Raw genomic sequence first — 13,937 nt, forward strand, 5'->3', positions numbered from 1 at the left:
TACAAGGGTTCCTCGGGTTTTCAGTTGGGTCTCGTTTGGACCAGGCGGGTCTCATACGAGTACGGGTATCGGGTTGCCCTCGCCCGTTTTAAAGCGCGCCACCCTGACATGGAGGTCGTGGAGGACCCCTTTGGTTCCTTCCCCGAGGACCTGGGCGTCGACATGCCAGCTGAAGTTCCTTTTGACGACAGCCTAGACGTCCCGGAGGATTGACATCCTTTGTATTTTTGCTTTATTTTGTAATACCCCCTTTGTTTTCGAATGAACATGATCTTCTTCGTCCTCTCAGCTGTCTGTCTGTGGCGCGGCGCGGTTCTTATAACTGGTCGGGTTTTTATTCATGGAAAGAACTTTTTGAGGTTTTGGGCGTTCCAAGTCCTTGGCAGGGAATGCCCCGTCATCGTGGCGAGTCGGAATGCGTCGGTTCCGATGACTTCGGTCACTCGGTAGGGGCCTTCCCAACTGGGGGCCAACTTGCCTCTTGCTCGGGTCGGGTCGCTGACCTCGACCCTTCGCAGGACCAGGTCACCTAATTTGATAGGTCGGGGTCGCACTTTCGGTTGTAAACCCTTGCGACTGCTCTCTTATAGGAGAGGGCTCTTATATGCGCGTCGGCACGTCGCTCCTCCAGTAGGTCGAGGGCGGCTCGAAGTCCTTCGTCCGAGGTTCCCTCGTCGTAGCTTTTTGTCCGGAGGGTGGCGATGGTTACTTCGTGAGGGAGGACAGCTTCAGTTCCGAACGCGAGGCTGTACGGGGACTCCCCAGTAGCGGTTTTTGGAGTGGTGCGTAGCGCCCATAGCACGCTCGGGAGTTCGTCCGTCCAACCTGTCCGAGCCGTGGATATTCTTCTTTTGAGCCCGTCCAGGATGGACCGGTTGGTCACCTCCGTCAGCCTGTTAGTCTGAGGGTGGGCGACCGAGCTGTACTTCAGACGGATTCCGTGTTTTGCACAGAACTCCTGAAATCCCTGACTGGCGAACTGGGGCCCATTATCCGTGATGATGGTTTTTGGCAGGCCGAACCGAGTGATCAAATTCCTCCATACGAACTTCTCTATTTGCCGTGCCGTAATCGTCGCCAACGGTTCGACCTCGACCCATTTTGTGAAGTAATCTACGCCGACTACGATGTACCTCCGTTGTCCTGCGACTGGGGGGAAGGGTCCGAGGAGGTCTAAACCCCATTGCGCAAATGGCCATGCGCAGTCGATGGGAGTTAGCGGAACTGCGGGCAGCTGAGGCGTTCGGGCGTGTTCTTGACATGAGGTACATCGTTGTACATGCGTTGTCGCGTCTCGGCACATGGTCGGCCAGTAGTAGCCTTGGCGAAGTATTTTATGTGCTAGGGTCCGTCCGCCGATGTGTTCTTCGCAGATTCCTTCATGTATCTCTGCCAGGACGGTCTGAGCTTCGTCGGGCTCTAAGCATCGTAGGAGGGGGTATGAAAAAGACCGCTTATAGAGTCGTTCGCCCACCTCAGTATACCACGCGTGTGTGCGACGTAAGCGCCGAGCTGATGCTTCGTCGGGCGGGAGAATTCCGTCCCGTTTGAAGCGTAGCAGTTCTTGTATCCAGGTGGTGGACGCGCCACTCGTAGCTGTGGCCGCGATTTCGACTGCGCGAGCGGGTAACTCCTCGACCTCGGGCCCGACTTCGGGGGCAGGCATTGAGGCCAGCTTAGCTAGTGCGTCGGCGCGCTCGTTCTCCCCCCTGGGGACATTAGATAATGTGAAATGAAGGAACTTTGCGGTCAGGCTTTTTACCTGTGTCAGGTATCTCGCCATAGTTTGGTCGCGGGCCTCGTATCCCCCACTGAGTTGCTCGGCCACCAGCTGGGAGTCGGTGTGGACGTGGAGGGCGACCACCTGCATCTCGAGAGCCAATCTGAGTCCTGCTAGAAGCGCCTCGTATTCCGCCTCGTTGTTAGTGGCGCGGAACCCGAAGCGAAGGGAGCGTTCGAACGACCGCCCGTCGGGAGCTCGGAGTACCAACCCCGCGCCAGCACCTTTCGAGTTGGCTGATCCGTCGACGTGCAAGATCCAGGCCTCGGGAGGTTGGCTGAGGCTCTCGTTCCCGATCTGGGTTAATTCTGCGATGAAGTCGGCCAGGGTCTGGGCTTTAATAGCTGTCCTGGGCATGTATTGAATGTCGTGCTCGCTGAGCTCTACCGCCCATTTGAGAAGCCGTCCTACAACATCAAACTTAGACAAGGCCTGCCGGAGCGGCTGGTCCGTGATTACTTCCACCGGGTGAGCCTGGAAATAAGGGCGTAGCTTCCGGGCGCATAGCACGAGTGCGAGCGCTAGCTTCTCGATCGGTGGGTATCGTTCCTCGGGACCATTGAGGACGTGGCTGACATAATAGACCGGGAGCTGGTCGCTGAAGCTTTCTTTAACCAGGACGGAACTTACTGCGTGCGGGGAGGCCGCTAGGGAGATGCGCAGTTTCTCGCCCGGGGAGACCGAGGCGAGTCGAGGAAGGTTTGTCAGGTGCTGTTTTACTTGCTCGAGGGCTTCCTTGCATTCTGTCGTCCATTGAAAACCTTTCGGGTTCTTCAGCGCCCTGAAGAAGGGGAAGCAGCGATCACCTGATCGGGCGAGGAAGCGGGATATGGCGACGAGTTTTCCGTTGAGGTGCTGCAGGTCTTTGATTGTCCGAGGTGATTGCATATTGATGATCGCCTGGACCTTCTCTGGGTTGGCGTCAATCCCTCTTTCGTGTACAATGAATCCGAGGAACTTTCCCGACGTGACGCCGAAGGCGCATTTTGCGGGGTTGAGTCGCATGCCGAACCTGCGGAGCGTAGCAAATGCTTCGGTCAGGTCGGCGAGGTGGGCCCTGGCCTCTTGGCTTTTCACGATCATGTCGTCGACGTACACCTCCATGTTTCGCCCAATCTGGTGGGCGAACATCTTGTTCACCGTCCTCTGATATGTTGCCCCGGTATTTTTTAATCCGAAGGGCATGACTTTGTAAAAGAAAAACCCCCTGGTCGGTGATAAAGGCTGTGTGCTTTTGATCTTCGGGCGTCATTCTGATCTGGTTATAACCCGAGAAGGCGTCCATAAACGAGAGGCGGGCGTGACCTGCCGTGGCGTCAACCAGATGGTCAACCCTAGGCAGAGGATAGCAGTCCTTCGGGCATGCACTGTTTAGACTGGTGTAATCAACGCACATCCTCCAGCTTCCATTAGCCTTCTTGACGAGGACTACATTGGATAGCCATTGCGGGTATCCGGCTTCTTTTATGAAGCCTGCCTCCAAGAGTCGAGTCACTTCTTCTCGCACGGCTGCCTGCCGTTCCGGGGCCTGTCGCCTTAGCTTTTGTTTTACCGGACGAGCGCCGGGCGAGATACTGAGGTGATGTAAGGCGACTTCCGGGTCGATGCCTGCCATGTCGGAAGGCGACCAAGCGAAGATGTCAGCGTTCTTTTGTAGGAGGCCGACAAGTTGTCCTTGTTCATGCTCGGGCAGCTCTGACCCGATCTTAATCGTCCGTTCCGATCGATCTTCAAGGAGTGGCACCGCGACGGTGGTCCCTTTCGGCCCCAGGTGGGGGGTCGGCTTCTGCGTTTCTCGAGGGTCTGCTAGCGGTTGTTCGATCCTCACCTTTTTGGGCAACGAGACGGCAGTCAGGTAGTAGCGCCGGGATTCTCGAGGGCTTCCTGCGATCTCTCCGGTCCCGGCGTGGGTTGGGAACTTAACGGTTTGGTAGTAGGTCGAGATGACGGCTCTGATTTTATTGAGGGTCGGCCGACCGAGGATGGCGTTGTAGGCGGCGGGGAGGTCGATTACCAAGAAGGTGGTTATTGTCGTCTTTGACCTCGACGGGGCTCCCAGGGTGAGGGGCAGAGTGATTGCCCCCAGTGGTGAGATTGAGTCGCCGGTGAAGCCGGTGAGCGCCGAGGATACTGGCTTCATGTTATCCCTGGATAGGCCGAGCTTCTGGAAGGCGTCAAAGTATAGTATGTCGGCCGAGCTTCCAGTATCGACCATGATCCTTTTTACTTGCGCATTGGCGATTCTGGCTGATATCACGAGCGCATCGTCGTGCTCGGCCTGTTCATATGCCCTGGCCGGGAAGGTGACGCTGGGAGCTTCGGCCGAGGCGGCTCGGGCGTATGCCTTCTTTCTGGCCATGGAATCCCCGCCGGACGCGGGACCTCCGGTTATTACATCGATATGTCGTTCGATGGGGCCTTCCGGGCATGGCGAAGGTTCCTTGTCTGGACGGAGGTACTGGTCGAGGTGCCCTCTACGGATGAGTTCCTCGATCTGTCTTTTCAATTCCCGACACTGTTCGGTGTTGTGCCCTCGTTGCCGGTGGAAGCGACAGTACTTTGATTGGTCCGCCAATGCTCGGGGACTACTCATCGGGTAAGGTTCTTTGAGGAGTCCCTTCTCTCTTATGTGAAGGAATATTTTCGTTCGGGACGAATTCAAGGCTGGGAGAGGGGGCCTTGAAATCGACGGGTCGGGTCGGTCCAGCTTACGCCGGGATGTCTCGGGTTGTTGCTGCCGGGGCGGCTCCGACTTGGTCCCTCTGTGTCCCCCAGGTTTCCCGGCCATCCAAGCTTCCGCGACGACGAACAGACTCGCCCGTTGGAGCATCTCGGGCACCGTCGTGGGGGGTCGCTCCACTAGGGACCAGAAGAACCTGGAGGGTCGTAAGCCTATCATGAATGCCTGCATCAATAGAGAAGGATGAGCGTCCGAGAGCCCACGGATCTGCTTTGTAAAACGGTTCAAGAAGTGGGAGAGGGACTCATCCTCCCTTTGGTTGAGTCCGAGGAGTAATGCCACGGACGGCTTCGGGCGGGCGTAGGCGAGGAAGTTGAGTTCAAAGTCCCGGGCGAGCTGGTCGAAGGAAGAGATGGTACCAGCTTTGAGGTTGTCGTACCACGCGCGGGTCGGTCCCCTCAGAGTCGTTGGGAATGCCCTGCACATCAAGGCGTCGGAAGTCCCATATAGCGCCATCTGGGTGCGAAACGCGGATACGTGATTTGCGGGGTCGGTGTCGCCGTTGTAGGTGTCCAGGGATGGGAGCCGAAAGTGCGGCGGAATGACCTGATCCTTAACTTCGGGCGCGAACGGGGACCCTTGGTATCCGTCCGTCCCGAGCTCCCCTTTCGACCTGCGCATCTCTTGTTGCACTTCATTAAGACGTTGATTGAAGAGGTGCAACTGGGCTTGGAGGACGTTGGTCGGGTTCGCGGGTGGCCGCTCGGGCTCGGGGGGACTGGATGTGCCCCTGGTCTCCCGATCTTCAAGCTGGGCCGTTTGGTTCTGAGGCGACGGAGGAAGCCCGGGATGCGGCGCGTGCATCCGAGGGGCGGGCTCCCGTTGTTGCAAAGGCCGGTCTGCATGCGGGGGCGTCGGCTGAGGGATGAGCGGGACGATGGTCTGCACCATGCTCGTCAGTTCCCGCACTTGGTGGGAGAGGTCGTGAAAGGCCTCGGGCGAAACGGATGGCGGACCGACGGGGGCGTCGGGCGGCGACAAGCCCGGGTCATTGAATAGTCGCAAATACCGCTCCGTAATCGCAGCGGGGCGCTCGTCTCGGAGCTCCTCCCGCGAGGGATGATCCTCTGGGGTCTCGACCGGGCGCGACCCCGTAGCCGTGGGTTCGCCAAAGCGGATCTGCTGATCAGTCGACATTTCGGGCCCTCCTTCTAGCGCCAAAATGTTACGGTAAGTAACTTTTTAAGCCGTGGCCTCGGGGTCGTCGCGGCTCGGTTCGGGGGTCCGGACGTCGAGGATCCTGATCGATGTCCTTCGGGGCCTCGCGAAGGCTGGTCGCCGTGGTCCGGTTCGGCACATGCACACAGGTCGGGCCGGGAGCTCGGCCCGACCCCTCCGACGATCAAGTTAGAGAAAGATGTGGAGGGGATTATGGATGAGGCAGAAGAAGAGCCTCTGAGTGTTTTGTGTCGAGTGAGTTCCTCTCCCTTTTGCTTGGCGCTCAGGGGTATTTATAGACGAGGTTTGATGTTACCTGATATGGCTGTTCGTGTGAGCAGGGTCGTACCTCTGATGCCGTCTGACACGGTCGTTGGCGTTGCGTGGGGGGTCGGGTCGCCGCAAGGTATAGGCGGGGGTCGGTAGTTGTCTTGTCCCGCTGTGGATAAGCGTGCGGGGACGGAAGTCGCTGCTTGCCAGTGGGTGTCGTCAGCACGGGTCAAGTCAGCGTCGTTGCCTTCCGCATCGGGCAACGAGGCGTCCAAGTGGGGCCGTTGTCCTGGCTCATCATGTCGCCATTATTTACCCTATCAATTAGTATTTGGAAAAAAAGAAAATTCTTGTGCAAAATGTTAAAAAGGAACCGACCATTAATCCCATGCCGCCAAGTGATTAAGGATTTAAATTAGATATACTGATGTTGACTGGCATCTTAAGTAGGTTAAAATTTTGTATTATTACGTAAATGTCGTAAAAATATTAAAACTTGCAGGTAGGTGTTTGTGAATTGAATTGATTAATAGCCAACATACGAAGACAAAAGTGTTAAGAAACCAACGAAATATTGCACTTATGGTTTATAATTACACGGACGACGTGTTTGCCTTTGGACCGTTGGATGGAGAGAATCTGCGACCAGAGTAACGTGAGTTGAGTCCCAGGACCGGACCAACCTGTCCGGCTCCCTCTCGAGCCTTCCGTCCTTGGCTGGAGCTTAGCAAACCCTAGCGGGGTGATTCTTTTCCCTCGAGGGTCACGATGGAGCTCTAAATTCATTTCTTTTGGGAAATAGTCCTTCCTTTTCTTCTTATTCTTCCACTACCGATGGGTTCACGGTTGCTAGCCTCCCCGCCTTCCCTCCTCGCGTCCGAGCCCCCGCGCAGACTCCCCATCGTCGCCCCCCGGCCGCCGTCCCGCCTATTTTTGCGCTGCCGTCACTTGACGTCGAGGAGATCTCCTCCTCCGGTTTGTTCCGTCGGATCCTCTTGGGCCGATTCGGATGAGAGCTTGAATGACAGCGTTGGCGGCTGGTTCGTCCGCAAGCTCAGGATCGAGAAGGAGGAGAATGGTAAAAATTATTCGTCGACATTGACACCTTTGATCCATTATCATTCTATTCAGTTTCCTTATGGATTATTTCTTTTTAATTGCTCTAGTTGCTGCGCGGTCAAGACTCCACCTTGCTGGCATTGTGGCTTCTGCAGCGATCTTGTTGGCCGCGCTCGCATATTACCGTTCGGCCAAAAGAGGTTCTGATCTCTAGCACCCCTTCACCATTTACTTGTATCTAATTGTCTCTTTCTATAACTGCTTCTTTCCTTGAAATTCTTTTCAGTTTGTCCACCATAAGATGTACAACATAGCCTGTCATGCTCTTTTTTTTGCCTGTTGCCCTTTTCCTATCGATTGAAGGTACTGTAACCTTTAGAATATATCCCTGGTCAGACAACCTTTCAGCCGACAGTGAAGCTGGATGGTGCTTCATCCAAGTGTTGCACAAAACATATTTTGGTAGATAGAGAACCCAACAAAGGGGCTGTTACTACTTTCCATTGTTGAAAAGTGCTTGTTTAGAAATTGATTTTGTTTGTGAATTTGGTAGCTTATTGGGTTGATTTTGTTACTGTCTTGGTGTTATTTTAAGATTTGTTTTATAACAAGCTAGATGCCTTTATAAGGAAATAACCTTGTGATTTTATGCTGACATCTGTGGGTACTTTGCCCTCTAATTCTGAAATTCATCTAGTTAAGATCAAAGATCTGACTTATGCTGTTGTAATCTGTGGTAATATTTTTAGGAATTTGTTATTATATTGTCAAAAAGAACATATATCACATGTAGTTTGGTCGATGAGGTTTTTCTCTTCTGATTCTTTTTTGATTCACAACTGACTGATTGAGATAATATTCAGTATATAACATAAAGAATGATATTTCTTTGTTGATCAGTAGCAATTATCTATGTCAGTTTTCATGAAGAACGAAAGCAAGTCATACATTTAATGGTGAAATACTTTAATACATGGATGTCTTGACTGCAGATTTCTGTCCACTCCTTACCATACTCTCTCCCATGTGCTTTGCTCTAAAAGAGCAGCAAGATTCAAGCTCTTCCAGTTCATCATTGGCAAGTGAGCTTAAATTCAGTGCCACCAGCTTGATTTTTATAGTTTACCTTTGATCTTTTTAGGTGGGCCTGTATACAAGATTGAGGTCCTTTATTTTTTTTCAGATGTTTGATCAAGTTTTTTTTGGGTCATTAGGAATTTTTATCAATAATAAAGTTACACTTAACAAGATTGTTTTGCAGTGTTCTAAATCAAAATTTTGGTCTCCGTATGTTGCTTGCTCTAATCTAGCTAACATCCATCCCATTGAGCTTTTAGCATAGGAAATCTCTCATTCAGTTCTCCTCCATTTATGCAGCTCTCTTGTTTGAACTTAATGCTAATTATTTTGTTTTATAGATTTATGTTCCTAATGACAAACACCAATCTTTTGTGTTTCTTATCCTGGCAATTAATTGACGAACATAGTGAAACACTGAACGATTCCCAATTTCATGTTTTACATGGAATGTTCTTGCTGCAATAATAAAAGAATATAAAAATTGTGACTTGATCCTTCAACAACCCAGCAGTTTGCTTAGTCTGCGTATGCTGATCCACATTTTTCCCCCATGAGAGTTGACATTTGACAACGTACAACATATTTTGCAGGCTTCAAGTTTTGCTTTACTGTTCCATTTCACACTATTTATAAGAATTTGATGCCAGTGGGATCTGAGAAGGATCCAGATAATGATATTACATCCACCATATTTGAAGTTGACCAAGTTTCAGAGATCAACATGGATGAAGAGACTAAATCAAAAGAGAACGATTCAGCAGGTTTGTTCAAATCTAGATGTTTTTGAAGCAAAAAATTCTAAATTAGTATTTATCTGATGGCACTCGTATAAGATCTGCATGATAGTGACATGCAATAACTGGTGTCTGTATATTTGAGAAGCTATTTAACTTTAGTAACTTGGTGTCTCAACTTCATGATGACTTAATTTATTCAGAATAGATGTACTTTGGTTATGGTACCACCTTTTCAGTCTTCATTATTTAAATTATGTTCTTTAGGAGATCTTTGTGTAGTCTCTCAAGTCTCAACACTTTCTTCTTCTATGTTTTCTTTTTAACATTTAAGATTCAGGGGCAAGAAAACAAATCATTGTTCCGGTTGCTGCTGATACCACACAACAAGAAGCTGTATCTGTTTTGAAAAAGCTGAAGGTTTGTAGCTAGAATCCTAGCTTCTTAAGCTTCTGTGCTTAGAGTGTTGCTTGATTTTGGAGAAAGGTAGATTGGGATGAATATATAGTATTATATCTTTTAGACAGTTCTGCATGAGCAATAAAATGACACTTATTATTTTTAGTACTCCTTGGACTAAAATGGAAAATGTTGCATGTTGTTTGGGATTCTGGAATTCTTTTGTAATCGGCAAGAGATACCATATATTTTTATGTTCTTATGCTACAAGTGGACAACGCATTGAACCAAAAGCCTGTTAATAAAAGTAGTAGTAATTCCTTAATTCTGGTCATCTTGTATTAAGTCTAGTCGTGTTGACTGATACGTAAATGGTGGCAGCATATACTATATGAGCCTCTGGTTATTTATTTGAATTGTTATATAATCTAAAAATGAGTTTTCCATGTGGATTCCTAGCAATTCAGTTTGTTAATCTATCATTCATAGTCAGTAGAAATTGATGATTTGAGCGCTGACTAGATGTGGCCTTGGTTTGTTTGTGATGATACTGTTTCTTAAGTATGCAAATAAGTGCATGAAAGTTATGGTTGTTTTACATGAGCCATATACATTTCAAGAAACAGTCTTTATTCAACGATGAGTCTAATGTTTAAAATTTACTTCTTAGTCAGGTTGTTTCTTGATACCCTTGTGTTGTTTCAGATCATAGAAAATGATGTCAGTACTGATGGATTGTGTACCAGGAGAGAATATGCAAGATGGTTTGTCAAAGCTAACTCTATGTTAGAAAGGTAGTTGGAGGAATGAAATTCCAACATTAAGATTACTACCTGAATTCCCTTTTAGAGTAGTAACTTGCAGATCAGTACAGGTAAATAGTTTGTTCTTTAATTCTTTCATGCATACTTCATAGGAACCCAAAGCACAAGATACTTCCAAAGATTTCAGCTGCTGGTCCATTTGTTACAGCATTTGATGATGTGAATCTTGATGATCCTGATTTTTGTTGCATTCAGTGTAAGTTTCTTAAGATTATGTGCTGAATACCATATAAACTTTTTTGTTAATTACTTTGGTTCTGATATTATAATCCAAAACAAAAGCACTTGCAGAGGCTGGCATAGTTCTTAGTAAGCTCTCTGCTCTGAATTCATCTAGCATTTCAGACAAGGGTGCTTCTGGTGACTCGGAAAAGATCTATTTTTATCCAGAAAGGTATACTAGTACGGAATTTTTATTACTTGAACTGCAGTTAAAGTGAGTTCATTCTTCTGAAACATCAACTAAAATTTTTCATTTTTTGCACTGCAGTTATATATCGCGATTCGATCTGCTTAACTGGAAAGCTCTGTTAGAATACCTATTTTCTTCTGAATTGGACGAGAAGGTAAAAATAGATACTCATCGTAAATAATTTATTCAACAAACCATGAACCTAACACTTCTTATTTGCCTTTTATGTTACAATATTCTGACTTATTAACAGTCCAGATGTTAAGGACCAAAGGGAACTTTTTGGATCTGAGTGCGAGTAGCGGTGCATCACCACAATTATTGTTGGACTTGATGGCTGGTGACAACAGCATAACGAGAAGAGCTTTTGGTACCTTTTATTACTCTCTTGTTCATCTGTTTTATTAGATGTGTTCTTGAGACGTGTTGGACATTTACATCTTTATTCTATTCCCATTGATTTGACTAAGTCCCTCTTTTTTTTTAAGAACAACTTGCTATCTGCCAAATGAAAGTTCTACATTGGTTCCTTTATGGGATAAATTAACTTTTGCTTGCTTCAGAACTAGTTGCATTTCACATTTCTGTTATTCTATGCAGCCTATTGGTTGCCATTTTTTCTGTTTGCAAAACAGTTCTGTTGGAACTTCAAACTTTAAGTTCATCAGTTATGGTTGATCAATTTTGACGTATTAAAAAAACAAAGATTTTCTGAAGCTTGATCAACATAAAATCATAGTCTTCATATGTGGTCAGCTTTCTTTATAAAAATTTTGGAAATGTGATTCTGGAAGGAAATATAGTAAATCAGCTTTCTATTCATGTTCTTCTAACTTGTAAAGCCCATATTTACATAAGAAAAACCATTAGTTTAACCCCAAGAATTTGGTTGTATTTTGTGGCAAAGATTTTGACTAAACATCCTTTGAGCATGCAGTTGTTGCTGGTAATTCACAACCAGATGCTGGTGACGCATGTAAGGTTGAGTATGGCCAATTAATCAAAGTAGGTTTTCGGGGCATTGGATTCTCACCAATGTTTGCATAATGAAACCATGTAAGTCCATCGGGCTCTTGATTTCTTTGGTGTTCTATATTTTACACAACCTCATGAAATTTTAGTAGGGGCTGTCACTGGTGCTTTGGTGGCATGTTTAGATGCACTGACTGGCTGTTCATGGAACAGGATCTTATATTATCCTCCAGTAACTTGCAATCTTTTTTTCTACTCTATTTGTCAGTTATATTGTTGGGTTTTGCATCACAACATATTTTATGGTGTTAATTTATAGAATGTGTGGTTTGTTATATAATAAGGTGAATGCATTAGTCACACAACACTATTTGGCCATTAAATTGATTGCTATTATTCTCTGGTTAGTTGTATTATTTTTGCCTCTTTAAATAACACATTCACTTTTAATTTTGCAATTATTTGCTAGCTTGTTTATTGGTTATTTAGCAGGGTTTTATATATCACATACATCTTTGTTGCTTTATCAATTTGTTTACTTGGATCCTAGTTGTTGATGCATTCTGGATTTCTTGTTTGCAACTTATTTTATTCTTTTTGTTGTCCTGCACTATGTTTGACAGGAAACATCAGACGCCTTCAACCACACAAACCTGTAACCACAGCTCAAGCAGCGGTGGTGCTGACTAGTGGCAGAACGGCAGATGCAATCCAGCGGGAGCTCTCAAGACTTGAGGCTGAAAATATATCAAGGTTACAAGAGGCGGAGGAAATAAGATGTGAGTTAGTTCAAAGAGGAGATATACAGAGGTTTTGGGAGGAGAAGTTGGCAAAAGAGCAAGAGAGGCACTTTGAGGTTGAAAAAGACCTTGAAGTTATATTTCTTGATCTGGAAGATGAGAAAGCATCACTAGATGGTAGGCTTGCTGAGTATGCAAAAGAGAAAGCAGCACTGGACTGTCAACAACATCTTCTCCAGTGTCTTAAGGATGAAGTTGAAGGAATGAATGATAAACTTGCAAGTGAAAGAGCCAATTTTATATCTGAGCAACAAAGTTTGGAAAGATTTTCTGCTGATTTATGTGGCAAGAAGGACGGCATAGTGGAAGCCAAATCGATACTGGAAGCTGAAATAGAAGCTACCAGGATTCTCAGGTGAGATATTCTATGTATGTTTTTCTCAAAAAAAAAAAAAAAAGAGAGACAAATTTAGCATGGTTTATTAATGCCTTCAATTCCTGAAAATGTGCATCTACAACTTCTGAGCAGTGTAGCCAGTAAAACAAGCTTCTATGATTCTATTAATGTCATTAAGATTTAAGGAACTAGATTAATATCAGCACCTTTTACCTTAAAAATTGTAATTCTATTTCTAGATAGAACAACAAACCACCATATATGTTCTATCCATGGAGGTTTTGGAGGAGTCTTGTTGATTATCTAGAAAGAAATAGCTTTACTGATCCTCATGGTTTGTAGGTCTTGGGTGGAGGAGGAAGCACTGCAAATGCGAAATCGAGCCGATGTCCTATCACAAGCTGTATTGAGATGGCAATACACTGGTGTGTCTGGGCAGTCAGTGACATTCTCAGTTGACAGCAACAGCTCTGAAATTGTTCTAAAACCCAATGGAGAACAGTCAGTAGCATAGCTCTGAAATTTTTGGTTGTATTCTTTCTGCCTTTGTTGATAATATCCCTGAATAACAGGAGATTTTGTTCTTTATATATGACAAGCTGGTTTGCAGCCTGTTATTCTGCTATGATACTTGGTGTCCGTTTCATTCAGGTCGGAGATACTGTTCCATGGTTTATTCGTCAGTAGGTCCATGAGTCAAAATCACAGAAGAAAAGTCCCAACTTTGATTTTGATCCACCAAGTGAACAAACCTATTGGCAGAGAAAAAAAATCCTGCATGATTTTGATCACCACAGAGAGAATCTCAAAAGGAGGCTTCACCGAGTTCTGTCATCAATTGATTGTTGCAGCCACTCCATTGAGCTTAAATTTGATGAGAAAGAAATGATCTGCAATGATCTTTTTATCTGTTGTGCATCAACCATGAATGTGCAAGGCTGATAGGACAGCAATTACTATCATAAGCATTTGAGCATGGATCTGTGAACATCCTATTTGCCCATAGAAATCTTTGTCTAGTGAGTTAAAAAGGTTTATTGGATCTGTAGATCATGTACAAATTATCATATATCAATGATCTTTGGATGGCTCTGTTAAATGGACAACCTGCATTACACATGATGATATTTCTGCAGTAGATTTTATTTTCCCAAGATTGTAATCCACTGTTTCTACATGAGCTATGTATGTCCAAATTCAGATTCAATCCAGATTAAAAAAGAAAATTCAATATTGGCAATAATACACAAGTATTAGCATTTGTGTAAGTGGAAAGAGACCAAATGAACATTTGGCCCTCAACATGGGGAAGGGCACAACCATAGTTTACATCAAGAACAATAAAAGAACATAGGAATAAGAAAAAGAGATG

General features: G+C 46.3%; 2 protein-coding genes across 5 annotated transcripts; one reads left to right on the forward strand and one right to left on the reverse strand.

The window, feature by feature from the left end:
- Positions 1–529: 529 nt before the first annotated feature.
- LOC103976409 (uncharacterized) lies at positions 530–5,657 on the reverse strand. The gene is made up of 2 exons (XM_009391601.1): positions 2,985–5,657; positions 530–2,926 (listed from the first exon to the last, which is right to left on the reverse strand). Exons 1-2 carry the CDS (start codon positions 5,655–5,657, stop codon positions 530–532), a joined length of 5,070 nt encoding a protein of 1,689 aa, XP_009389876.1.
- A 964-nt stretch (positions 5,658–6,621) lies between these two features.
- On the forward strand, positions 6,622–13,215 carry LOC103976132 (uncharacterized). Of its 4 annotated transcripts, none has more exons than XM_065093781.1 (12): positions 6,641–7,026; positions 7,115–7,207; positions 8,000–8,089; positions 8,678–8,848; positions 9,162–9,241; positions 9,926–10,014; positions 10,137–10,240; positions 10,327–10,438; positions 10,535–10,610; positions 10,715–10,826; positions 12,052–12,583; positions 12,908–13,215. In XM_065093781.1, the coding sequence occupies exons 1-12, from the start codon at positions 6,783–6,785 to the stop codon at positions 13,077–13,079; spliced, it is 1,875 nt and encodes a 624-aa protein (XP_064949853.1). In that variant the 5' UTR covers positions 6,641–6,782; the 3' UTR covers positions 13,080–13,215. The 4 variants fall into 4 exon arrangements, with proteins under 4 accessions (XP_009389605.1, XP_064949853.1, XP_064949845.1 ...); XM_065093773.1 differs by having other exon boundaries at positions 6,642–7,026; positions 9,156–9,241; XM_009391330.3 differs by lacking the exon at positions 8,000–8,089 and having other exon boundaries at positions 6,622–7,026; positions 9,156–9,241.
- The last annotated feature ends 722 nt before the right edge of the window (positions 13,216–13,937 follow it).

Source organism: Musa acuminata, chromosome BXJ1-2, assembly GCF_036884655.1.
Source record: "Musa acuminata AAA Group cultivar baxijiao chromosome BXJ1-2, Cavendish_Baxijiao_AAA, whole genome shotgun sequence".
NCBI classification, from domain to species: Eukaryota; Viridiplantae; Streptophyta; class Magnoliopsida; order Zingiberales; family Musaceae; genus Musa; species Musa acuminata.